This window comes from Lepidochelys olivacea (genome assembly GCF_965140295.1).
Source record: "Lepidochelys olivacea isolate rLepOli2 genome assembly, chromosome: 3".
NCBI classification, from domain to species: Eukaryota; Metazoa; Chordata; order Testudines; family Cheloniidae; genus Lepidochelys; species Lepidochelys olivacea.
This window is the reverse complement of record NC_140413.1, coordinates 43,010,919-43,037,855: the sequence shown is the minus strand read 5'-3', so window position 1 is coordinate 43,037,855 and position 26,937 is coordinate 43,010,919. Positions and strand designations below refer to the sequence as shown.

Sequence of the window (26,937 nt, the reverse complement as noted above, 5' to 3'; positions counted from 1 at the left end):
GCAAAAGAAAGCTTTGTGGCTGGAGTAGCACTTTAATCAGTGTTCTACATTCTGTTCTCCTTCCTATTTCTATGTTGAGGGGAATTTAAAAAAAAACAAACAAAAAACAAAAACAAACTGAAAGTAAGCTTTTTATTCAGCAGTAAACTATACTGTTAACAACAGGCACCTGGCCCTAAACAATAGCAAGGAACAACAACAACAAAATTACTCTGTTTATGGAAAACCAACTGCTAAATTAGGCAGTTAATGGCAGCACCTAAATCATAGAATCATAGAATCATAGAATATCAGGGTTGGAAGGGACCCCAGAAGGTCATCTAGTCCAACCCCCTGCTCAAAGCAGGACCAATTCCCAGTTAAATAATCCCAGCCAGGGCTTTGTCAAGCCTGACCTTAAAAACCTCTAAGGAAGGAGATTCTACCACCTCCCTAGGTAACGCATTCCAGTGTTTCACCACCCTCTTAGTGAAAAAGTTTTTCCTAATATCCAATCTAAACCTCCCCCACTGCAACTTGAGACCATTACTCCTCGTTCTGTCATCTGCTACCATTGAGAACAGTCTAGAGCCATCCTCTTTGGAACCCCCTTTCAGGTAGTTGAAAGCAGCTATCAAATCCCCCCTCATTCTTCTCTTCTGCAGGCTAAACAATCCCAGCTCCCTCAGCCTCTCCTCATAACTCATGTGTTCCAGTCCCCTAATCATTTTTGTTGCCCTTCACTGGACTCTCTCCAATTTATCCACATCCTTCTTGAAGTGTGGGGCCCAAAACTGGACACAGTACTCCAGATGAGGCCTCACCAATGTCGAATAGAGGGGAACGATCACGTCCCTCGATCTGTTCGCTATGCCCCTACTTATACATCCCAAAATGCCATTGGCCTTCTTGGCAACAAGGGCACACTGCTGACTCATATCCAGCTTCTCGTCCACTGTCACCCCTAGGTCCTTTTCCGCAGAACTGCTGCCTAGCCATTCGGTCCCTAGTCTGTAGCTGTGCATTGGGTTCTTCCGTCCTAAGTGCAGGACCCTGCACTTATCCTTATTGAACCTCATCAGATTCCTTTTGGCCCAATCTTCCAATTGGTCTAGGTCCTTCTGTATCCTATCCCTCCCCTCCAGCGTATCTACCACTCCTCCCAGTTTAGTATCATCCGCAAATTTGCTGAGAGTGCAATCCACACCATCCTCCAGATCATTTATGAAGATATTGAATAAAACCGGCCCCAGGACCGACCCTTGGGGCACTCCACTTGATACCGGCTGCCAACTAGACATGGAGCCATTGATCACGACCCGTTGAGCCCGACAATCTAGCCAGCTTTCTACCCACCTTATAGTGCATAAATACTGTGTATAAATACTGTGTATAAATACTGTGTATACACCTTATAGTGTATAAATACTGTGAGCAATAGTCAAAATGGCAGAAAAAGAAACAAATCTGTAAACTCATCTACACTATCAAAACAGAAAAATAGATAGTCTGACAAGACTACAATTACAACCCCTTGAAGACTTTCAGCTACTTTCAAGACTGCTAAGTTTCCAGAGACGCAATCAGGCTTTTTCAAAGCAAGATGGAACCTACCTATCTCGTTGGATTTCGGAATAGAAGTGCCTTTCTCCTTAAGTAGGCCCAACTACACACCAAATTTCTAGTATCAGCCTAATCTGAGGATTAATTTTCCAAATGTGGTAAATGCCAATCTTTCCTCCATAGATGAGAAACCTCTTTAGACTGCCGAGTAGTGGAAATTGTCCAGCAAGTCTATCATACAGAACTGAAACAATTCTTTATAGTTACTTTCATAGTCTGCATAAACATATATTTCTTGCATCTATTGAAGACATGAACCCTATTGCTAGTCCCTGAGAGAGACTGCACAGTTATTACTTGCTATTTTTTGGTTATTTATTCCGAAAAGTTCCACTTGCTCCAGCGTTTACCAAAAGAAAACAACAAACAAATGAAAACATGCACTTTACTGGTCTTGCATCAACTACCAGAATAATAGCTATGAGAAAGAAAGAGTCTTATGTGTCTATTGAAAAAAGCCACCTAAATGAACAAAATAGTTGGTCAAACTCTGCTAGATTATAGATTCTTTACAAGCCATTCCAAAATGATTCCCAGTTCATGGATCGTTAGGACTCTCTAAACACCATCACACTCATCAAGACAGTCATTAAAATAAGAGATGTGAGCAAACTAGGTTTCATGTGCACACAAAGTATCTAAGAAATTCTTCACTCACTCAAAGTCAATTCATAAATCTCTTACAAAGCATCTGTTGCTCAGTCACAATTGTGATGGGCCCTGCAGAAAGTTCACACAGATAGAGGCTTTTCTTGAATGATACTTCACATGACGCTGGCATAAATATTCTTTTGTCTTTTATACTGGCATCCCAGCTCCCAGCATTAACACTACTCCTAGTCTTCTAATCCTTAGTGCCATGAAAACAGATTCTTATGAACTATCAGAATACTGAAGAGCAGTGATCACTACAGATGGAAATGCCCTTAGACTAAGCCTGAATCTGCACTGCAATAGGGCTCAAACCCCAGGTCCCAGTTGACTGTGTCTCAAACCCTCCGCCACCACAGGGTCCTAGGACCCAAAGTCTGAATCTGAGAGATGTGTGTACAAATGGAAAGGGTGTTTGGGCTCAAGACTGAATGTGAGCCTAAGTCTGTGCTTGTGCTTACCTTGCAGTACAGACATACCCAAAGGGGACTACATCTCATCTCTTATTACATGAGGACAATAGTTATTCCAAAACAGAATCATGCATATCACTTGACTGGAAATCAGGGTCATCCATCTAGCCACCATATGAATTCAGAACTCCTTATCAAATTGCTGCAATGTGGTTATGATAGCTCTGACTATAATGTTGTCTATCTACATGATAAAGGAGAGCAAGATTAACCAGCAAGATGAACCAATGTTTACAAGGAATTTCTCCCTTTCTTCTCAAATATGTAGAAAAAAATCAGCTAGAGTTCTCCATATCAAGTAATAAATCTGCCAATGTGGACACAAGAACAAATGGATATAAACGAGCCATCAACAAGTTCAGGCTCAAAATTAGGCAATGGTTTCTAACTATAAAAGGAGTGAAGTTCTGGGACAGTCTTCCAATGGAAGCAGTGTAGGGAAAAAAGCTAACTGGCTCCAAGACTGAGCTTAAGTTTATGGAGAAGATGGTATGATAGGACGACCTACAGTGGCATGTGGCCCATCGGTGACTGCCAGTAGCAAAAATCTCCAACACCTGGAGATGAGACACTAGATGGGGAGGGCTTTGAGTTACTGCAGAGAATATTTTCATGGGTATCTGCCTGGTGGGTGTTGCTCACATGCTCAGGGGTTAACTGATTGCCCTATTTGGGGTCAGGAAAGAATTTTCCCCTGGCTCAGATTGGCAAAGAACTTTGGGTGTTTTTTGCCTTCCTCTGCAGCATGGGGCACAAGTCACTTGCAAATTTAAACTAGTATAAATGGTGAAATCTCTGTAACTTGAAGTCTTTTAATCATGATTTGAGGACTTCAGTAACTCAGACAGAGATTAGGGGTCTATTTCAGGAGAGGGTGGGTGAGTTTTGTGGCCTGCAATGTGCAGGAGGTCAGACTAGATTATCATGATTGTCCCTTCTGACCTTAAAGTGTATGAGTTTATAAATACATATAAAAGCAGATAGACTCATTGTCAAATGTATCAGTCAGAATGGAGCATATATAATCTTATCACATAAAGGAAAAAAAAAATCAGAAACTCATTCATGGACCATGAGAGAACACCAGAAGACTGCATTTGAATTTTTTTGTGGGGGGAAATAGGAGCTATCTATGCCTTATCTGAGTTGTTGATGAAAGCATTTCTCTTCAGCCCAACTCTTAACCAGGATGCTTTGGAAAATCAAGAACCAACTATACTAACTGAATATACTACAGGATATTAGTTGAAACTTTGCAGTTATCCAGAAATGACTCCAACAGGAATCCTTGTTTTCCAGAAGATGACAAAAATCCAATCGTCACTGGTCAGAGATATCATTTAGAGAAAATGCAACCAAAATAAAACAGATTTTACAATTCCTTCAAAATTCCATTTCTATAATTAGAAATAAGACCAGTTTTCTGAAGATCTGCCTTTCAGCAATAACCAGCTGTGACCGGGGTCCCAGTGGAGGCCAGCTGAGGTCTCTCAATTAGGGTGAACTGCAAAGAGTGGGGCAGATAAGCCCCAAAACTGATGGATATTTTCAATACTTAGATTTACCAAGCCAGCAGAAAACAGCTTCTTTATTACCTCACTGGTTTCCAGAAGACAAAAACACAGTTCCCTTGAATTAACCCTGCCTCAGGACTCCATTCAGGTACCCAAGACAAATATGATGAAGATTTCTGAAAATCTTATTTCATCATATAAAAGAAAAGGTTCTACCAATCTCAAAAAATCAGACACATTACCTCCTAGGTTATTGATTATTCCAGATCTTACCCAAATACACACTTACACCAATTATTATTAACTAAACTAAAATTTATTTAAAAAGAAAAGAAAGAGAGAGAGTATGGTTAAAAGATCAATATACATACAGACATGAGTTCAATTCTTGACGTTCAGATTCATAGCAGAGATGGTGAGCTTTGTAGTTGCAAAGAGTTCCTTTAGAATTTAGTCCATAGGCTATAGTCCAACCTCCAATATCACCTTCAGGGAGTACCAGCATAACTGGGACCTCAATCTGATGACTCAAACTTCCCCTGATGAAGCTTAAGCAGATCTGAGATACAAAGGTTTGGGACCCAAACATCTTTTATACAATTTCAAACCTTCTTTGACAGGTTGTAGTCCCTCTGGAAACAAAAGGTAATTAGGGTGATTTTGAAGAAGGTCCATCACTGGTACTTAGCTATACAAATTAACATAAGGAAATTGCCTGTTCCTTCACCATTCACAGATGATTTGCTATACATTTCAAACAGAGATGAATACAGCGATATCCCATGTTTATAATTCATTTAAATGCCAGGATGTCATTTTGATCTCTGAATTAACAGAATACAGCACAAAGAGTGACTGTGGGTTACATTGTTGACCACTCCCCATATATATGTAAATACACAAAAACATAAACATTATCTCCCCTTATGTCTTTAAGGGTTGGATTTGAGTAATTTATTTTGCAGGATGCTTAACCCTTTCTGGCCAGGAGTCATACCAGCATAATGGGATCAGGCAGACTAAGTGGCACCTCTTCTCATCCTCAGTTTTTGGGCAATGCCTCCCTTCAATGAGAAACCAGATAACAGATTCCCCTCTGAAACCTTTAAATGGGTCCTGGGAGTTCACTGCCTTAATGGAAATTTCACTTGTTTGTTCTAGAGATGAATTCAGTATGATAGATATGTTTGAATAAAAAAAGAAAACATTTTTAAAGCTATTCATTTATTCTGTGCTAAAATAAAGAAGAAAAAACACCTTCAGAAGCAAAGGCAATTTTTGGCTGTTTCTAATAAACGTTTAACTTCTCCTTCAAAAATATTTATCCTTCCCATGCCCCACCAAGGTCTCCGCTTCCAGACCAACAGTGATTCTGTATCTAATATATTTATTAGTATTTTTGCAACTTTGGGAGAATCCCAAAAGATCCCAGGAGTAGGAGCTTACCCCATTGCTAAAAGCATGATTGCTCTGGTTCTGCCTTCTAGTCTCCACAAAGACAGTGTACCTAAAGTAGCTTTGGAAGACATGGATGCTAGGAGACAATAAATGATCAGGTAAGGCAAAATATGTTTTAAATGTGCTAATCACAAAATCTGCACACAAACATAGGTTATAACAACACATACATTAAAATATAACTGACTTCACAAATTTATTTTGAAATTAAAATGGCAAAGCCAAGTGGATATGGTTTCTAATATTTCCAAAAAGTCACGCAATTTGGGATTTGGCAGATCAGCAAGGGAAGTAATTTGAAGAGCCAAAGCCCTAAATCATTTCAACAATTCTCTCTCTGCAAACCCCTAAGAGGTCAAATAATCTGGGGAATATTAGTAAGAGAGCTGTCATGATGAAGCACAAGGAGAGAGGAGATCTCTGGAAAGTTAGGATTGATGGTACAGGTAAGGGGAAATTGGGGAAGTATGAAACCCAGTGCTTGAGGATGCCACAGACAGAGCCAAATATTACAGGGGCCTCAACCCAGCCTCTAATTCTGTAGGTACATTTTTATATCCTCAGTAAACTGCCAGCACAAATAGTTCTGTTTGAGATGGCAGTCTACCTGATTTGCCTGTAAAATCAGGGATCTAAATGTTAGCATTTCCACCTATAAGCCCTCCCCTGCAGATAATAACATGCATAAAATTAGAATTAATTTTAAAAATCAGGCACAACTTTTTTTTTTTAAAGCTATGGAACTAATGTACTGGAGGATCCTTTGAGGAGCATTTGAATTTTTGCCTAATTTCAGTTATCTTATTTAGCTTTTCCTTCAGGTTTTTGTGCTTTCCATGTAAATTTGCTGACGTTCCTCTATTCCACATATAATTTCAGATGTTCTAATAATTAATATCCAAGTGGAGTCAAGCTGAAATAATAGAAACTGGTCAAAAATGATTTATTTGGTTGCTTTAGCCTGTTCTTTTTCACAAAATGTACATGAATAGATTTTTATTTTTACAAATGTGTTTATTATGAATTATTCAATGAATAGTTTTCAAGAACTTATTTGAGCTATGGATTGTCTGAATAGTTCAGGCTGCCTATTCAGTTCTGTTTCTGGTTGAAATGAATTTGATTTCTAGGTTAAATAAATCTCAGCTGTGGATCCAAACTTGCTATCACATGTACAAAACTGTATTGTTTACTGTATTTGCTGAAAAGCAAACAATACAGAGAGTGAACAGACTGAATCAAAACCAATTTTTAATTCAGCAACAGTTCATGTACAAGCTTTATGCCATTTAACCAGCTCTGTATACACTACATTGTACTTGAATATTGACCTTCATTTAAACGTCGATTGTGACAAATATATTGAGCCAAATCCAGGACTGACCTAGACAGCTGCATTTCCATTGAAGTCAATTTGTCCCATTATGTTTTTGAAATTAGTTTTTCAGTGAGGACTCCCCTTGACAAACTATCTCTGCCATTCCAAAAATATAAACTAAAAATAAAATATGTTTTGATGAAACTTTGAGGGTTCTTTATTCCCTGCTTGATTATTTAGAATTTGCCATTTTCCCCATATTTTGTTGAAATTTTGTCAAATGGTTCTGTTCACCATTTTTATATATTATGGATATTTAGATAATCTCCATTAAGATTTGCTAAGCAAAAGCTATTTATGACTGTAGTTCAGTTTCAATAATACATTTTCCCCATTCCAATTCTGAAGTCTTTCATTTTAACTCTGCAACAAAAGTTTCTTGGTATGCAGTCTTCCCTGTTTTGAGAAGAATTTTAGTTCCTTAGAGGATACTTGCCTTTTTTATTGTTACACTGAAGTGTTCAAGACTAGGTATGTGTAGTAGCTTACTGAAAAACAGCTAGTCATGCCACAAAATTTCACTGTTCTACTTATTGTATGTTGCATTAAAGCAGTCGCCATTAAAATGTCTACATTTGCTGACAGTTATCACACATTGCTATCTGAAATACCAGTTATTTCCTAAAAATGGAGACTAGTGTGAATTAACTACTGCCGAATGTGGACATTTTAGAACAGTAGTATAATGTAATGTAATTGTTTAAATATCATTTTAACATCAAAATATATTTTCTGTTCATCTATGTCACCCATGCAACTAGAAATGACATTGTGGTTTATCCTATCTGCAGACTTACTGGCTCTAGTGTTCCTGATCTTATTGTGAGCATGAGCAACCAGATGTGGCTACATTTGCAATCTGATGACAGCATTGGCTCACCAGGATTCAAAGCTGTCTATCAAGGTATGAACGAAAGTAAATTAACTCATTTACATTCATAATCTAGGATCCTTTGATACACAACAAAACATATATGTATTTATATGTACTTTAAATGTGTGTTTGTTTTGTATAACAAGGCAGCCTGTCAGTGCTAGACCAATGGACTAATAGCTAGTGCAGGGGTGGCTCCAGCCTCTTCCTTGTAGAGGGCTGAAGTGGGCCAGACACAAAATTGGAGGGCTGTGCCACCCCATGCCACGAGACCCTGCCCTCTCCATGCCCCACCCTCTGGCCAGGTCAGAGGCTAAAAGCTATAGTCGGGCGGTGCAGGGCACTGGCTGCTTGCAGCTGGTAAGAGCTGCCCCGGTTGGGGACTGCAGATACTACACATGCCCTGGGCGGTACGCCCCAGCAGGCAGGTACACAGGCCAGGGACTGCTCTCAGGAACCCCAGCCTCCTGCCTGGGCTGACTTCTCCACTGTTGCTGGAGCTGCTCTGCCGTCAGAGCTGGGCAGCTAGAGAGTGGCAGTTGCTACAGGGGGGCTAAGGCAAATGTTGGGGTGACTATAGCCCCTACAAGCCCCCACCTCAGCATTGCCCCATGTCTAGTGTTAAGCAATGCCTCACTGAAAATGTTGGTTCAGAATGGCTGAGAATGGGGTTGTTATAAAAGTGAAAGCCAAAACTTTCTTACTTATGTGGCTTTAAAATGAATGGAAGCTGTAGATCTACATCACTTTTGAAAACCACAGCACTTTTATTTAGGTTCTGAAGTACAGAATTAATTGCTTAACTTTGGATACCTAAGTTTGCAAATATTGGTTAGTATTACCAAGAATTATCAAAAGAGAGTTGGGAGGGGTGAAGCATTCGTATTGTTTTCATACAACATAGAGGCTCTTTTCAGATTTAACCAAATTTATACCTGCCATGTAAGGTACAGAATGAATGCATTTATTGTGGCTGTCAGTGAAAGAAAGGCCAGCATATATGGGGGGAAATATGGTCCAGAATAAAGAAGTTATGGAAATTCTTAAACCCTCTACTTAGCTAAATTTATGCTGCTACTACGTCAAGCAAAGGAGGGCCTGTAATGGGTGCACTCAACCCTTGTGAGTGCCCCATGGGCCAAGTGGGTATACCTGCGCGCACTCGCTCTCTCAGATTGTCCCTGCTCTGGGAAAGAGCAGCGCCCCAGGGGTCTCTCCCTAGAGACAATGTTTTCGCCCTCTTGGACTTCCTGGCTGCAGCTCTCCAGCTGGGCCGTGATAGTTCAGTTCCCCCTCTGGGGTCCTTAATGTCCAGACCACTTCCCTCCAGTGGCTAATCAGGGGTGGGGAGGGAACCGGGTCCACCTGGTACTCCAGGTCCCAGCCCAGGGACCCTGTAGAGAGCAGCCGTCTGCTGTGTGCCTTTAATTATATTGCACGGCTTCTCTAATTCCCTGGTTTCAGAGTAACAGCCATGTTAGTCTGTATTCGCAAAAAGAAAAGGAGTACTTGTGGCACCTTAGAGACTAACTAATTTATTTGAGCATTAGCTTTCGTGAGCTACAGCTCAATTCATCGGATGCATACTGTGGAAAGTATAGAAGATCTTTTTATACACACAAAGCATGAAAAAATGGGTGTTTACCACTACAAAAGGTTTTCTCTCCCCACACCCCACTCTCCTGCTGGTAATAGCTTATCTGAGTGATCACTTTAGATAAGCTATTACCAGCAGGAGAGTGCGGTGGGGGGAGAGAAAACCTTTTGTAGTGGTAAAAACCCATTTTTTCATGCTTTGTGTGTATAAAAAGATCTTCTATACTTTCCACAGTATGCATCCGATGAAGTGAGCTGTAGCTCACGAAAGCTTATGCTCAAATAAATTGGTTAGTCTCTAAGGCGCCACAAGTACTCCTTTTCTAATTCCCTGGGCCACTTCCTGGTGGCCCCATGCCATTTTCACCCTTACCTCAGGGGCTTGTCCAAATGGAGTCCCAGCAACCAGCTCAGGGATCCTTCTGGCAGCGCTGCCCTGTCTGGGGTTCTGTAGCTCTGTCAGCCAGCCACACACCATCCACACTCCTACAGCTCCAGCAAGGAACTGAACTATTTCTGGTCCTGCAGCTCTACTTATACCAGGCTGCTGGACCCCAGTTGGCTTTGTCCCACACAGCCACATTAGGCAGCCTGGAGGACCTCTCTACTGCCTTTTTTGGGGGGCAGGGTGTGGCACGGGTCCTCAGAGGGTCTGGTATACCCTGTCACAGGACCTCTGTAACATAAGCCTTTATAACTATCTGTTTATGGACTTCAGTAATACCAGACTATGAGGCTTCTGATATATCAATTGGGTTGTTACACTCTGGCCATAAATATATAACCTGGTATTAATATACAGCAGGTATTATTTCAGAATGAACACTTTTTATGATAATTGCAGCTCAAATTTTGCAGCTTAGAACAGATCTTAAAAAGTGGTATAATGCTTGATTTATTCCTGTTAGTTTAGTTTACCTTAAGGACAAGAGACAGTTACTGGTATCATTAGTGATTTCTTTAAGAGGAGCATTCTCGGTATGTCAAGCAAATTGTTCCTATCTGATAGTTACTTTGTCAAAGTTATTTTTAAGAGCTTTTCAAGCTCTTATCCGAGCCTGCCTTTAGCTATTTAAAAAGGATTACTGGACAGTCATTATTTCTTCTTCAAGCTGAATACTACCACTAATGGCATGTGATGCTCTGGTGCCTCATAGCCTTGGGAACTTTTTGGAAATCAGTGCACATTGGAACAACATAACTGACCTCTCAAGACACCAGAAATTTGGATCCAAGTTTACAAGAGGTCATGTGGCCTCCGATGTCCTCTGTTTCTTTATTTCTGAAGCTAGTTCCAAGTGCGGGATCTTTTGTTCTGTCCCAGGCTTTTCTGTTTTACAATTATTAATATTGTTAGTAGTGTTAATAATGTTGAATCAGGGTCCTGTTCCTGTGCAGAATCAGAATAGGCCTCCTGAGTAGGCTCTTTGGAGGATATAATGTATCTGGTCCTGGAGTTTCTCCAGCACTGTGGAAGTTGGGTCCATTATCTGAGTCTGTTGGTGTTAGGGCAACCTCCATGCTGAGAGTTTTAATGGTGCCTGGTTTTGCCTGGAACCAACACTAGTGTGCCTGGCATGTTTCCCTCTGTGCCAGAGGCAGCCTTGATACTGGGGAATCCTTCATCTCTGCACTAACCTCTCCTGACTCTTTTTAGATTACCCCCATTTTAATCCACAAATGAGGTGACAATATTGGCAGGAACTTCCGCTTCAGAAGTCTGTTATTTTTCATCTCTCACAAAGGGGTCTAGAAGGGGTCTTCTTCTTTTATCACCACCATTTGTGAAACCAGTCCTTTCTCTTCATGATCGGTCAGCATACATGACAACTTGTCTGAATTGGATGTCAATTAATTGGGGTGAATTGGGGCTGATGTCAATTAATTTGCTACATTGCAAGAAGCTTAATGTTTTCTGCTTCTCTTGATCACACATCATGCCTGTGTCAGTGTCATTGTCTGACAACTACAGACCATTTCTGAAATAGTCAATTTGGATAGCTGAGACACACAGTTCAAGAAGAGACTCACTGTTTCTTTGGAGATCAAAGTAAAGGGGAAGGTAACTTTTTCTATCAATGAAGAGCTGCTGCATGCTGTTAGAGATCATAGAATCATAGCAGAATAGAGTTGGAAGAGACCTCAGGAAGTCATCTAGTCCAACCCCCTGCTCAAAGCAGGACCAACCCCAACTAAATCATCCTAGCTAGGGCTTTGTCAAGCCAGGCCTTAAAAACCTATAAGGAATGAGATTCCACCACCTCCTTAGGTAACCCAGACCAGTGTTTCACCACCCTCTTAGTGAAATATTTTTTTCCTAATATCAAACCTAGACCCCCCCCCCCCGCAACTTGAAACCATTGCTCCTTGTTCTGTCATCTGCCACCACCAAGAACAGCCTAGATCCATCGTCTTTGGAACCCCCCTTTAGGTAGTTGAAGGCTGCTATCAAATCCCCCCTCACTCTTCTCTTCTGCAGATGAAATAAGCCTAGTTTCCTCAGCCTGTCCTCATAAGTCATATTCCTCAACCCCCTAATCATTTTTGTTGCCCTTCACTGGACTCTCTCCATTTTTTTCACATCCTTTCTGTAGTGGGGGGCCCAAAACTGGATTCAGTACTCCAGATGTGGCCTCCGAGGGGAATAATCACTTCCCTCGATCTGCTGGCAATGCTCCTATTAATGCAAACTCCTCTGTTGGCTTCTCCTCTGTTTGCAGCTCACTCGATTTGCAACTGGCTGATTTTTTTATAAGGCTGCTGGCTCAAATCAGTTGCCCTGGCTCAAAGCCTTCCCTCCAGTCAATCATTTAAGGCCCACCATAGCTCCTCTCAGACAGTTTCCAGGTAAACTACCTCTGTTGTCTTCTCCTCTGTTCACAGAGATATCACACCTAATCCATAATCTGCATCTTCTATCACCTGGGCAACTGATCACTTAGATCAGATGCAACAGCAGAGAGTTTGGTGTTCTTTACACATTTGACTTTTTCTTCTCCACTCTCACTGGCTAGTGACAAAACTGAGGTCTCCATGGTTGTTCACTTTTCTCCATCTGACAAAGGCTTTCAACAGAAAAATGTATTTCTCAGATACATTGAGTAGTCTTATTTATTCTCTGGTCATTGAGGCCCAAATCTGTTCTAGCTTTTGGACTCTCACCATCTCCTTGATAAGCAAAATAAGATGGTGGAAAGCATCCTTTCTGAAGGCCTCATAATTTTTAAATGTATACTGTGTGGTACTTCAGATATGTCTGCATGAACTGTGGGATATGGCTTGTCTGTACTAATTTAAAGCAAAATGGAAATATGCATTTGATGTCGAGAGCTTAAAAAAATAGATACATAGCAAGACTGATTAGCATCTGCAGAAGATGGAGGAAGAGACCAAGTTTACTGCTCTGTTGTTGGGGATGACCCAAACTAGTTAAAGAGAAGTAACCATGTTTCATCAATTTGCAGCAGCTTCTGTTTCTTTTAATCTACTACTACTACAGAAGTCTCAACTGTAACAGCAACAAAATAGGAAAGTTAAGTTAATCATTTTAAGCTGAGATTTGCTTAAAGGATTGTTTAGCTGTGCATTAAACTTGTGCACCTAATGAGCTCAGTGCTTTCCTGAGGGCATAGTCCTGACCTCTATTTCACTTATGTCCATTTCTTCACATTCCTTTGCACACCATTTTGTCTCTTTCCCTGTGGCATGAGGTAGAATTATTACAGATTCTTGGGTATTGAAGATAATACAGTATGAATACATGGTCCAGTTTTACTCATAATGGAAATAGCAACTCTGCTCAAAAATGGATTTCCTTCTGGACTGGAAATCTATGACTCTCTTAAGGTTAGAAGTCCTGGGGCATAGAAAAGGACTTTTGTTGATACTTCCTCAGCCCCCCAAAAAGATGACTTTGTCCCATCAAGAACATGAAAAAAAATTAATTCCACATTCTGATTTTATATCACTTTGCCTTCCATGTGAGATTGCTTCAAGGTTCCTGACTTAGAGAGGTGAATTTTTGCTGTATCTGTCCATCTTATCAAATATCTTTATTTCTTTGTGGGTTACAGCCACTGCTACTATACAAGGCTGTTCTCTGGCTTTCCTGCAGAACCAAAGTTATTCCCCCTGGATGTGTGATAATAATGGCTGTATTGCTCAGACATCTGGGAATACACTGTCATATTGATAATGTTATCTCTAGATCTTCTGACTCAAGAAGATGGTCTTACTCTACATCTTAATCCTGAGTTATTCCACCTGGGTCCTCAGGGCATGGGATGTTAAAAATATCTTGATTTAATGTGTCCTGTGGTAATTCAGTGTATATCGTTGCAATCCATGGAAATATCTAGTTTGAACTGATACCTAGATATGTAAAAGTCTTCTTTGATGGCAACATCTAACCTGTTTTTATTGTCTACTCCAATGTCATCAATATTGGACTGTTTACAGGAAATCTTTCAGCTTCTCTTTGTCATTGATCAAAGACACCTATCTGCCATCTCAGCATACCAGCTTCTTGATGATAAGTGTAAAATCTTCAACCACGACTCTGTCAGAAGAGTCTTCAAAGATTCTGCTTAACGTTTTTCCACCAATCAAAGAACCCGTTCCAGCAGAGAGTCTCATTTCATTGGTGACAAAGTTAATTGATTACCCACTTTGAGCCTTTATGGGACTTCCCTTTACTTTGCTGGTCACCAAAGACAGCCTTTTTGATCAGTTACCTCTGAGAGAAAGGAGAACTGCAGACTTTGATGGCTCATCTTCCCATCACAATGTTCCAGAGGGACAAAGTTGCCTGCATCCTTATTTGAAATTTTTACTCAAAACAGTGTCTGAGTTTTACTTAAATCAGACCACGAATCTTCAAATTTTCTTTCCAAAGACTTACGAGCTCCTAGATGAATCTTGACTCCGTAATCTAGAAATTAAGATGAATTCCAGGTCTATTTGGCTAAAACTAAGGTATTTAGGAAGTCTCTTGGATAATTTGTAGTTTATAGAGAAGAATGTAAAGGAAAATGTCATTTCTGTCCCAATCCTTTCAGAGTGGATTAGATTATGTATTCAAACATGTGATAGTTTATTTAAGATACCAATACATGATGGATTTGCTGTTCATTCCACTAGGCCTAGGGTACTGCTCAGGCTTGCCTTCACAACATTTTCATATCAGAAATATATAATGCTGCTACATACAATATTATACACAGTCTTATTGAACCCTATTGTCTCCATTTGGCATCCAGGGTTAATGCTAGCTTTGAGAAGGCAGTTTTGTTTAATTAGAACTCTCCAGCCCACTTTCCTAGTGGTTCTACTCCTAATTAAACTTCCACAAATGGGAATATGCAAATATAATATCACAGAAGAAAAATATATTAGACACCAATAACTAGCTCTTCAAGAGAGTTGCTTCTACATATTTCCTGTACCTGCCCACATCTTCCTTTTATTCAGTTATACTCTCCTAGGATTCTGGGCCTTAATGGGTGGAACTGATGAGATAGAGCACAACTCAGCCCTGTATACCCTCAGGTTAAACATTTGGTGTCTTATGCAGTTGCAAAAGGCATTGTTTTTTTAAAAGGTTTCTTACGTTTAGCTACGTTACAGGGCAGCTTCTCACACATGTGAATATGTAGTAGCATTTCTCGTCAAAGAACTATGGTTGCTGGTAAATCTTTTAAATACACAGGAATGATGTAGATCCCATACCATAACAGCTGATGTAACCTGTGTAATAGAAGATAGTACAGTCAACACTGAAATTGGAGTTGGCATGCTCACTCAAAAGGGCCAATGGAGGCTTTGTTTTTTATAAAAAGGATTAATATATAGCTGTATTGATATTACTTTCCAGTCGCATAATCAAGTGGCATGATTAGAAAGACAAAAAATGCAACTGTCTTGTTTATGATATAAGTGAAATGATAAAAACCGTCCATGATATAGGGTACTTTGTTTGAGAGGCAATGTGAAAATGCTGATATGGGAAAAAATGCTTGGGGTGGGGGGAAGAGGTCTTATATTTCAAGACCTATAAAAGAAGGCTTGTAAATAACTGCAATAGTTTCAATTGTTCTCATTCCTACTAAATTCCCACAATGAGACCTTGTTACTGAATTTTGATTTTTCTTTTTGTTTTATTTATTTGTGCAATATTTAAATAAAGTAGTACATTCCCTGTGGTTGCATTCCTAGGAACCTATTTAATAGAATTTGAAAAATGGAGATGACTGATATGTGGAAGCTACTTCTAGAAATGGCTGTAAGCATGAAAGTAATTTCCCACATTGATTTCCAAATTTTACTTATTAAAAAGGCATAAAAGTTGTGCAGACGCTGCACAAGATTCCATATGTCAAAGATTGATATGACTATGCAGAAACCTTTAAAGTAAGTCAGATGTGCTTTTCTTTCAGAAAATGCAAGAAGCTAATGTTTAGTTCTTTACACATTTAGTATGCTTGTCAACAAAGGTCCAGAGTACAAATACTATTTCTTTAGACAGATACGTGCTGTATATTTTGGTTACCTTTTCAGGTAACCCTACATTTGTGACATTTTCTCAACAAATTACATTTCCACTAACCTGCTCCTTTTCAATAGCTTACATTTCATTTGAGATAATATGGAGAAATTGTGCTCGGGTTACAGCTGGGGGGAGCTGTGTATAAAAGTGGAAAGGATCACCTTTTGGATACAATATCATTATTTTATTACCTTATTGGGTTAGTTGCTTTCGATATATTATTATATTATAATTATTTGTGGCAGCTTTATTTTCTTAAAAATTATCAGGAACTGAGTGCTGCCCCTTATGTTTTAGCAAGTATCTAATTTTCATGTTAAACACAATACTGCTTTATTTTGAAAATGATATTGTAAGGGTAATCTTCAGTGTCTCTGCCTATGTAGTTGAAAGTAGAGCTCTTTGTACTGGTTGTCTATGGCTTGTTGTTTAAAAAAGTCCTTATAGAATTAAAAAAATACAAATAAACCCAAACCCCAAAAGATCTAAATTTATCGAATCTTTGGTTAAACAAATACTATTTTATCAGTGCTAATAAAGAGATTTTTTTAAAAGAGGATTTCGAAATGTCTAGGAATGAAGTTAAAAAGAAAAAAAAATCCTGTTCCTGTAAGCTGAACAGTTGATGAAGCCCCTGCATCACCCGATCACGAATATTCTTGGTTATTGTTTTTTAGTAAATTTTATTCATTATAGAAGAATAAGGTTGTATCTTAGGTTACTGCCCCTAAACTCTGTAGTTTTTGTATCTGAAAATCTTCTCCTCACAGACAAGAGAATGGTTCTTTCTGACCAGATTCTGAGTTACAGTTCACAGGGCAAAGACTTAAATATATTCTGTTATTCTAGAACTACATCATGATACTGAGGTTACAGAAAATATCTAAAAGCCTTGGTTAAAATCCTTGTTGTGTTGTAGTCAATGGCAAAACTCTCTGACTTCAGTAGGAGCAGGATTTCACCTCACAGACTGCTATAAGTAAAAAAAACAAAAACAAAAAATTATTAGGTTTTGTTGCTAAAGCAGATGCCTTTTTATGTGTTGCAGGGTGATAGTAATCAATAATATTTTCTATTTGTAACAGCCATGAATTTATGATAAAACTTTGGAGTAGCTTATCAAAATGATACATGATGAAGCGAGCTGTAGCTCACGAAAGCTTATGCTCTAATAATTTGTTAGTCTCTAAGGTGCCACAAGTACTCCTTTTCTTTTTACGGATACAGACTAACACGTCTGCTACTCTGAAACCTCTCAACTTCCACTGAAGGTCCATTGTCTTCAAGAGCAGTTGAGTTTTCTTAACATCACACAGGATCTATAGGAAATATCACTATATACAGAAAAGTAGTATGTTTTTCAGAATTTAGTATGGCATTTTAGAAGGAAATTATTTGGAGACATTTTTAATACAAACCACCCCCAAAAATAACAGTCTAAAATTCACTCACTTCTCAGAAAAATCCTTTTGAAATGTTCAATTTAAATTCATCACGCTCATTGACAAAGTATTTTTTTTCAAATGATATTGTGTATGTTTTACCATAGCTGTTTAACTTTTAGCAGAGGGTAAACTAAAGGAATTTTTCCTTTTGATCTGCTGCGGTGCAGTAAAAACAGGGCCTTGTGTCAGACACACTTAAGAATTTGTTGAGTAAAATGCTATAGTTTTAGAACACATGTCCACAGTGTTATAGGATGTTCTTACTCAGGGCCGTCCCTAGGGGGTGCAGAGCCCGGGGCATAGGCACCAAGTTTCTAATCTGCTGCGGGGTGCTCCCCGCAGCTCTGGCCAGGCCCTGATTCCACTCCACCCCTTCCCCCAAGGCCCCACCCCACCCTGCTTCTTCCCACCGCTGCTCTGCCCCCACCCCACCTCTTCCCGCCCTGCCTCTTCCCACTCCATCCCGCTTCTTCCCTGCCCAGTTCCGCCCCTTCCCCCGAGCATATTGCACCCTTGTTCTTCCCCCCCCCCCCCCAGCGCCTCCTGACTCCACAAAACATCTGCTCTGCGGCAGGCAGTAGGCGTTGAGAGGAAGTGGGAGGTGCTGATAGGCCAAGGGATGGCTCTGTCCTTACTGGAGTACCCTCTTCCAGCAATCACTTAGACTCAGTTTCCCAGATGATGTTCCACAGCTCTGCCCACCTTCCACACCTTCTGAGTTGCAGAGACATAGCTCTCAGGCTATTTCCTTTACAGTTCTATCCATTCTAGGACACTCAAAGTCCAAAAAAAGTATAAAGCAATATAAGCTCTTCACATTCCTCTGGGATATCTGCTGGTACCAGTCTGACCCTGGTCCTGGTCCTGGCCAGCCTTCTCTCCTACAGTGAGAGCTCCACATCTGCTCTATCTGCTCCTTCCAGCTGAGTAGGGCTTTTCTCTTTAAGCATCTCCCTGGAACTGCTCCCGGCTGAAGGTCTCTTAATTTGGACTAATAGGCCTTCAGTAACCCATTAACCCCTGCCTGTTTTCTGTGCTCCATATACACAGATTATTTTCCTACAGACAGAGAAAGTATACTATATTGAACTTTTGGCTTAGAATGAGCAGGAATTAATTTTGACTATACTGCAGCAAAGATAGTATATGAATAATTTTGAGTGATATGCTGGAAAAGCTGCCAAAAGAATAATTCAATAGAATAGAGCTCAGTAACAATATTGTATTTAAACTATACAGTGCCAAAGTCACTGGAAACAAGGAGACGGGATGACAGATGTTAATTAGCCTTCTTACTAAGAATACTGTGAGAGAGAGGGAAAAAGAAGCATCTTGCAAGTCCATTTTATATTATGCACCAAAACATTAAAATAACATTTTGGGTCCAAAGTCAAGCGTTCAAAAGTTATAGCAGTCAATTTATATATACTACACACAACAAAAAGAATCTTCGAAACTTTATTTAAACTGAAAAGTCATAACATTCTCGAATTTAGCCCCCTTTTGTGCATGCTGTCTTTAAATACATGATCGGTCTGTGCTGCCTCCCTCCTCTCCCCTGGACCTCTGCCTCATTCAGCACACAGGATGGCCAAAGCTCAGGGAATGAGGCAGTTCAATAGTTTTATCCTCATCATTCAATGTGTGGTTGTCATAAATATAAAGGGAAGGGTAAACCCCTTTGAAATCCCTCCTGGCCAGGGGAAAGCTCCTCTCACCTGTAAAGGGTTAAGAAGCTAAAGGTAACCTCGCTGGCACCTGACCAAAATGACCAATGAGGAGACAAGATACTTTCAAAAGCTGGGAGGAGGGAGAGAAACAAAGGGTCTGTGTGTCTGTCTATAGTCCGTCTTTGTCGGGGATAGACCAGGAATGGAGTCTTAGAACTTTTAGTAAGTAATCTAGCTAGGTATGTGTTAGATTATGATTTCTTTAAATGGCTGAGAAAAGGATTATGCTGAATAGAATAACTATTTCTGTCTGTGTATCTTTTTTGTAACTTAAGGTTTTGCCTAGAGGGGTTCTCTATGTTTTTGAATCTAATTACCCTGTAAGATATCTACCATCCTGATTTTACAGGGGGGATTTCTTTATTTCTATTTACTTCTATTTTTTTATTAAAAGTCTTCTTGTAAGAAACTGAATGCTTTTTCATTGTTCTCAGATCCAAGGGTTTGGGTCTGTGGTCACCTATGCAAATTGGTGAGGCTTTTTATCCAACATTTCCCAGGAAAGGGGGGGTGCAAGTGTTGGGAGGATTGTTCATCGTTCTTAAGATCCAAGGGTCTTGGTCTGTAGTCACCTAGACAAATTGGTGAGGCTTTTTACCAAACCTTGTCCAGGAAGTGGGGTGCAAGGTTTTGGGAAGTATTTTTGGGGGAAGGATGCATCCAAACAGCTCTTCCCCAGTAACCAGTATTAGTTTGGTGGTGGTAGCGGCCAGTCCAAGGACAACAGGTGGAATATTTTGTACCTTGGGGAAGTTTTGACCTAAGCTGGTAAAGATAAGCTTAGGAGGTTTTTCATGCAGGTCCCCACATCTGTACCCTAGAGTTCAGAGTGGGGGAGGAACCTTGACAGTGGTCCTTGCCTTATTTGCTGCACATCATCTTTCACTGTATGTGGGGTCTATTCAAAAGCATTCATCACCATAGTGACCTTGGATATGTCTACACAGCAAAGAAAAACCTGCAGCTGGCCCATGCCAGCCAACTCGGGCTCACTGGGCTTGGGCTGAGGGGCTGTTTCATTGCTGTATAGACTTCTGGGCTCAGGCTAGATCCCGAGCTCTAGGACCCTGAAGGGTGGGAGGGTCCCAGAGCTCAAGCTCCAGCCCAATCCCAGAAGTCTACACATCAATGAAACAGTCCTGCAGCGCAAGTCCGAGTTAGCTGGCACAGGCCAGTTGTGGGTTTTTCTTTGCTGTGTAGACATATCCTTTGTGTTCCACAATATTAATGAATGTATTCCCCTGTGAGACAAAAAAGTATTATTCTCCCCATTTTACAGATGGGAAAACTAGAACAAAGATAGTTCCTGAGCACACGTTTTCTCAGTGTGAACATCAGTATTACAACTCAAGACAACTTGTTCTCACCCCTGCGCTCATTGTTCCAGCTCACATTCCCTTATTGCCAGAGGCAACGAGCATCCACAGTTTCCATTGGCTTCAATTGCACTAGGAGCAGAGCTGGGTGAAGGTTTTTTACCTAATTGATTTTTCACCAAAAATTGCATTTTTCAGGGCCTGGAACTATTCATTGAATTTGGTTGGGGGAAACAACGAAAAAAACAAACAAACAAAAAAACTTTGAAAACATCAAAATGTTTTGTGGGTTCAAAATGGTGCTTCAGTTTCAAATTTGGACAATTAAAAAAAGCACATGCACACACACACACACATGCGCAGAAGATCACCCCCAACAGCCAAACTGACCTGAAAAAATCAAGGAAAAATAGTTTTGAGGTGACTCTAAATAATAGTTTTCAGTTTGCAAAAATTTCTTTCAGATCAGACTGAACCAGATTTTTTTTTTTTCTAATTTCTGTTTGGCTTCTGAACCAAAATTCCATCCTCTTCTCAGCTTTAGTTGTGAGTGAGTGCTCTGCACTACTACAAATCAGGCAGCTGGTGTCTCAAATTGGGCAGTCAGAAAATGAGGAACACACAGTGGGAACTACCTGTCAACATTTTGGTTTAAGCAGCTTTCTCTGTATCACATAGAAAGATTGTGGCCATGTTAGGGATACAATTGAGTTCTCTTTCGTTCAATTACCTTAAGCATAAGACTGTGATTTTTCTTCCTTCAGTTCCATTCAGTCATTCACTCACTATACTGCCTTGTTCTATTGTTTTTATTTATTTTAACAAAACTTAAAACAACTGGCATGTGCCCTGCGGGAAATATAAAATCCCCAATCTCTTAGTGGCCTGGACGTACAAATGGGACATCTCACAGCAGTCCTGATTCTACTACAGGCCTGAACTGAACCAGTGGTCTGTGATTTCACAAAGCCTAGGTATTCTTTCACTTGACCTTTTAGGTATCCATTTGTGACAGAATTAGTTTAGCTCTGTGATTGTAATAGTACATAACAACAAATCCAGTTAAAAAATAAAGATACAATTCTCATGATGTTCTATCAATAGAAATGAGTAGAGATTTCAAGAAGAGAATCAGGCAAGGAGTCTCAAATGCCAGGTCTACAACATTAATGCAGTGTTGATGCTTAGTTGAGCCTTAAAACTTCAAGCTTTTCATTATGACACTGAATGGAAGCAGAGATGCCTTTACATCTGAGATTGGCAATGGATCACTTTAAAATTTGAATATGTTTGTCCCTAAATAACTAATATTAGTGGTCATCTTATGAATATGTTACAATACTGAATGTAAACTAAAATGTTCTGGTTTTTTTTTTTTTTACAAATGGAAAGGTAGTTTGAATACAATTCTCACAGTTATCCGTGCCCCACCACAGTTGATTTAACTCTTTGTGCCACCAGTCTGTTATATTAGAAAACCTACACCTTTAAAAAATTAATTAAATTAGGCCTTTGGCTTGGATGATATTGGTCTCTCTAAACTTGCAAATGAAGACACTTGCATGGTAGGAAATGAGTGAACACAGTATATTCTTTGAAAGAAATATATCAGGATTCAATCAAAGCAAGCTGTGATTTAGAAGATGTTTCTAAATTAGGCCAAAGCTTTTCCCTTCCTCTTTCTTTCTCCCTGTTCACATATATTCAGTTATCTCTTGACCTTTCCTCCTTTAGGCTCTGTATTCAGCAAAACACTTAAGCATACACATAACTTCAAGCACATGCTTAAATCCCATTGATTTCAATGAGACTTAAACATGTAATTAAGTGCATTGGTAAATTAGGAAGTTTTAATTTGCAATAAGAAAAGGAGTACTTGTGGCACCTTAGAGACTAACAAATTTATTTGAGCATAAGTTCATTTTAGCCATTAGTTACAACTACCAGTAGTCGGCCTTTTACTTTGGCAATAATCAGTTCTTCACATAGTTTTGTTTCCATAGGGAAAACTCTGCATTGAATTTCACTATGATGTTATGTAAATCAATGGGTGCATAGTTTCATACAGTGCAAGTTAGTTGCATGAGTGGAGAAATGGCAGTCACTTCACTTCCCACTATAGCAAACTGTTATAAAAAAAATGATATGAAGCAGTTCTTGCTGTGTTATAGCGTGAACTGATTTTCTAAAATATAATGGCAGCTGTTCAGCCAAGTCCTACAGTAAGTTTTTAAATATGTGGAATATATATAAAGTGTAATACAGCACTACTCAGGTTGCCTATATGGAAAAAGATGATTTTAGCAGGGTAAGTTACCAGTTGGGAGCAATGGGAGCGTGTCATAGATAACTAATAATTACTAGAAAAATCCAATTTATAATTCAGTCGCAGTGAAATCCTCATCACTAACTTTGCACAAAACAGGATTAGTACCGGAGAAACATACAGGGCTTGGGTTGGAGGATGGAACCAACTTCCCAACCTGTAAGTTACCCAAACGGCCTCTGTACAGCTGTTACTATAGCTCCCAGGTGAAATTCATAAAAAAAACAATAGCAAAGGAATCTTGAGACTGTTTGGGCATAAAGTGTGTTGGAAATCATTTTAATAGAGTATGTTCTCTAGATTGTTTATGTTAATTGCAGTAATGTACATCTAATGCCCTTTTATTACTATTTATTATTTAAAATTAATATTGTAGTAGCACCTTCCTGAAGGCCTCAACAAAGTTGGGACCCCATTGTGATGGACACTATACTAAAAAAAGAAGTTAATTACAGTCTCTGTCCCAAACAACTTAGTTTAACAGATATTCCATTCAATTATAATAATGTTTGATATATTGACTTACTTGTTAAAACACTTGCTGAAAACATCTTGCATTCTCTTGTAGGAATCATTGAAAATGCTAATCCATTGGGGAAAATACTTTGTGGGGGGAAAAGATTCTGGGGGATGTTGGTTTGTTTTTTATGCCTTGGACTAGGTTTCCTTCTGTTAAAGGCAAAATAGAAGAGTGAAATAGAGCAATAATTAGAGAGGCAATTGTGATAAAAAATAGGAACTTGGGTACCATGGTGACAGACATGGAATAAGAACTTACATAGGTACGTGGATATATAGATAGATATATAGTGATCAAGATGGGCTTGTAATAAAAGAGAACACAAAGCTGTTTGGACACAGAAGAAAATGGGTCTTTCTCCCTGTCTGTTTTAAACCAGGGTTTAATTGAGAATAAAAAAGCAGCAGTGCTGTTCCTGCAAACCAAGCTCTGCCCACTTGATTCACCAAAATGAGGTCTTTTGGTTTGAGTGTAGTCTTGAACCACATTTTTTCACATAAGTCTTATCCCCTTTATAGAGAGCTCTGTCCTTAGAAGCACTCGAAACAATGAGTTGCATGGCATGTCCACCAATTAAAAAAAGTTACTCAGTCATCTCTGACTTTGTATGAGGCTTTCTAATTTAATATTACTTTTGGACACAAAGAAAACCAAGAAATGTAATGCCTGTGATATGAAAGACCTTTTTTTTTTTTCAAATGCTATTTACCTGTTTATCCTTTCATATCTACATATATACTGTATATAAGCTATAGCTGTTAATTTATATGCACATCATATGTTTAATATTTTAAAGGATTATTTTTGTTGTTGCTTTCAACTGATCCATTTGTCAGGTTGTAAGGGGAGGGCTGCATTTAAATCATTAGCTGTGGTGTTTCTTGTTGACTAAAGTTCCCTCCCCTCACTTCTGAACCAGCAAGGATGGAAGGTAGTGTTTCCTCAGAATGTATAGACACTTATATTTATCAATCACCTTATCAAAGATACAGTAGCTATCAAATCCTTATATGTTGTTTTTTGCTAAAAGGCTGCCACTGTTATATTGGAAATAAAATATGCTGAAGGTTTAGTTTATTGCTTTCCTGTTAAATAAAGAAAAATAATCTTGTAATTCTCAGTGCAGTATGATTGCAAGAACAAGAATGTCTCATCTTCTGGTGGATTCTTTTGCTCTTGCAGCTATAGTGATGTGGTACATACATTCTTTGTTCTTAGATCTTTTTTTATTTTCCTTAAGGTCAAAACTATTTTCTATCCCTCAAATCAGATTTGTTTATTGGTTTCTAAATCAATCTTCAATCAATTTATAGTTTATTATTACTTTCAAACTATTTTGCTATTATCAGTAAAATGTTTTTAATTAGAATATTTTTGCTGAGTGAATATTTCTTTGTTTTCCCCTATTTTTTGTTCTCCCACAAGGATATTCAGGGGACACAGTCCCTTTTTTGCTTTTGTATACACCATTCTCCATAGAAACTTCATGCAATCCAAGTTGCAGGATCTAAGTTTCCTACATTTAGCCCCAAAGCTTTCTCTCCAGGCTTTTCTCAATGTTTGTTCAGGTTGTGCCTGGTGCTTTCTTGCTGCCTTCTCTCACAAAAACAGATGAGTATACTTCCACCAAATAATTCCCAGCAAAAACAGTCTGCTTACATAGTTCTAATTCCTGCAAAGACTCATGTGTGCCTATAGTTTGGTTTGGGAATCCTATTGTTTCTTACATTTATCCCAAATGAAGGGTGGCTGTTACATTCACTAGTTTCAATTACATGTTGGCCACAACAATATGAATAACCTAGTTCTTTTTTTTCATGTATATGTAATTATAAATTAATCCAACTGCTCTGTAGTTGTTATGAAGTATGATGTCTGAGTGTTTAAGGCACTTGACTACAATCCTGAAGGTTATGGGTGTGAGTCTTGCTTAATCTCACATTGAAAATTCACTTAGTTGCAAGATGGGTATCTGATCCATTGGGTTAGGGCAGTCAAAGGTGGTCAGATGTGAGGCTGGCCACATCACTCCCCTGTGTGCTGTTGGCTATGAAACTGATATGCCTTTGTGACATTAGCCCAAAGAGTGAATCGCTTGGCAGAACTTTGACTTGCTTCATAGTTTAAGCTTTCTATGAAGTATGTACAGTGTATTTAAGAATCACAAAGGAATGATGTATAGCCCTGAAATAGTTCATGCATTATATACTGGTGTTAATGTGATACATTGACATATGGAGGGAAATTATACATTTATTATTTTAGATATGGAGTGCTTGTACCATTTTGGAGCTTTTTTGATATTCATTATCCATGTATATAGATCAACAGTCATAGTTCTGTGGAATGAGCATTGATCCAATTTAATTCACAAGGTTGAGGTACTTTTAATAAGTGAACTTAAAAGGAAGGATTGTTTTGTAGTTAAGGCACTCGGACTGGAATTCAGTCTTGGGTTCATATCTCAGCTTTACAGACTTCGCATTTGACTTTGAGTTGTCATATAGTTGTTCTATACCTCTATTCTCCCTCTGTATTATGAGAATATCGTATTTGTGTTGCAGGTGTGTTTTGAAGAGAAATACATTAATGATTGCGAGGTGCTCAGATACGACACACATAGAAATACAGATACATTGAATACAAGTTGTTCTGTTGTCCTCAAAAATAGTAGTAAAAATTAACGTAATTAATTAGTTCAAGTTTCCAGATGTCAGACATAAGTTTTGCAATAGATAGCCATAAATATATAGTATCAACATGTTAACATTATTTTTGTATTAAACTTAATTTCATGCACAGAGGATTCACTAAAGCAGGGTATTAATTACACCTCTTGCTCCACTGAATCTCTGTGAGCCTCAGAGTGGGATTCATCCACACTGAAGGGTAGGCAGACCAGCCTCAACCACTTTTAGGCCAATAGGAATTTCAGTAACTTTGGGCCACTGCTACTTCCTCCCTGGCAGCATTTCTGTCACTGGGACCTGGACTAACATTTATGCCAAAAGAAGCTACAGTTAACATGAAGTGAATCTAACCCACAGAATCCAAATTACCTTCCTTGCAGGCTTTGACAAATCCAAGTAAAGTTAGGGTGTACTGTACTTCACAAATTTGCCCATATATGTTGCAGAAACAATGTTTTACATCACCTATTAAGTTTCGTGAGTTGAGACCTACAATAATGGCGCTAGTCTGACGTTTTAAAAACATCCTCCATCATTTATAATGTTTATCTTGTCTTCTGTAAATGATGGTTTAAAATGAAAATGCATCACAGCAAGTGATTAACAATATTTTATGAGTTTTTCCCTTGAACAATATTATGATAAATTCCCACAATAGCATTTGATTTTTGTGACAGTCTTCTTTTCTTTTTTTCTTTCCCACTGGAAGGATCAAGCAAGGAAAATTAGTTTGCCATTCAGTCTTTGAAGTTTTTGATGCATGACACCTGCATTCTGGTGATAAAAATCAAGCACTACACTTTAAATGAGCAATAAGTCA

The 26,937-nt window shown here is 39.0% G+C and overlaps 1 protein-coding gene across 1 annotated transcript in view; it reads left to right on the top strand.

The window, feature by feature from the left end:
- The window catches only part of CSMD1 (CUB and Sushi multiple domains 1), a 2,028,540-nt gene that overhangs the window by 1,443,600 nt on the left and 558,003 nt on the right, over positions 1–26,937 (top strand). The window contains exon 12 of the mRNA XM_084623138.1: positions 7,868–7,980. Within this exon, the coding sequence (XP_084479264.1) occupies positions 7,868–7,980 (113 nt within the window). The remainder of the gene's footprint in view (positions 1–7,867; positions 7,981–26,937) is intronic.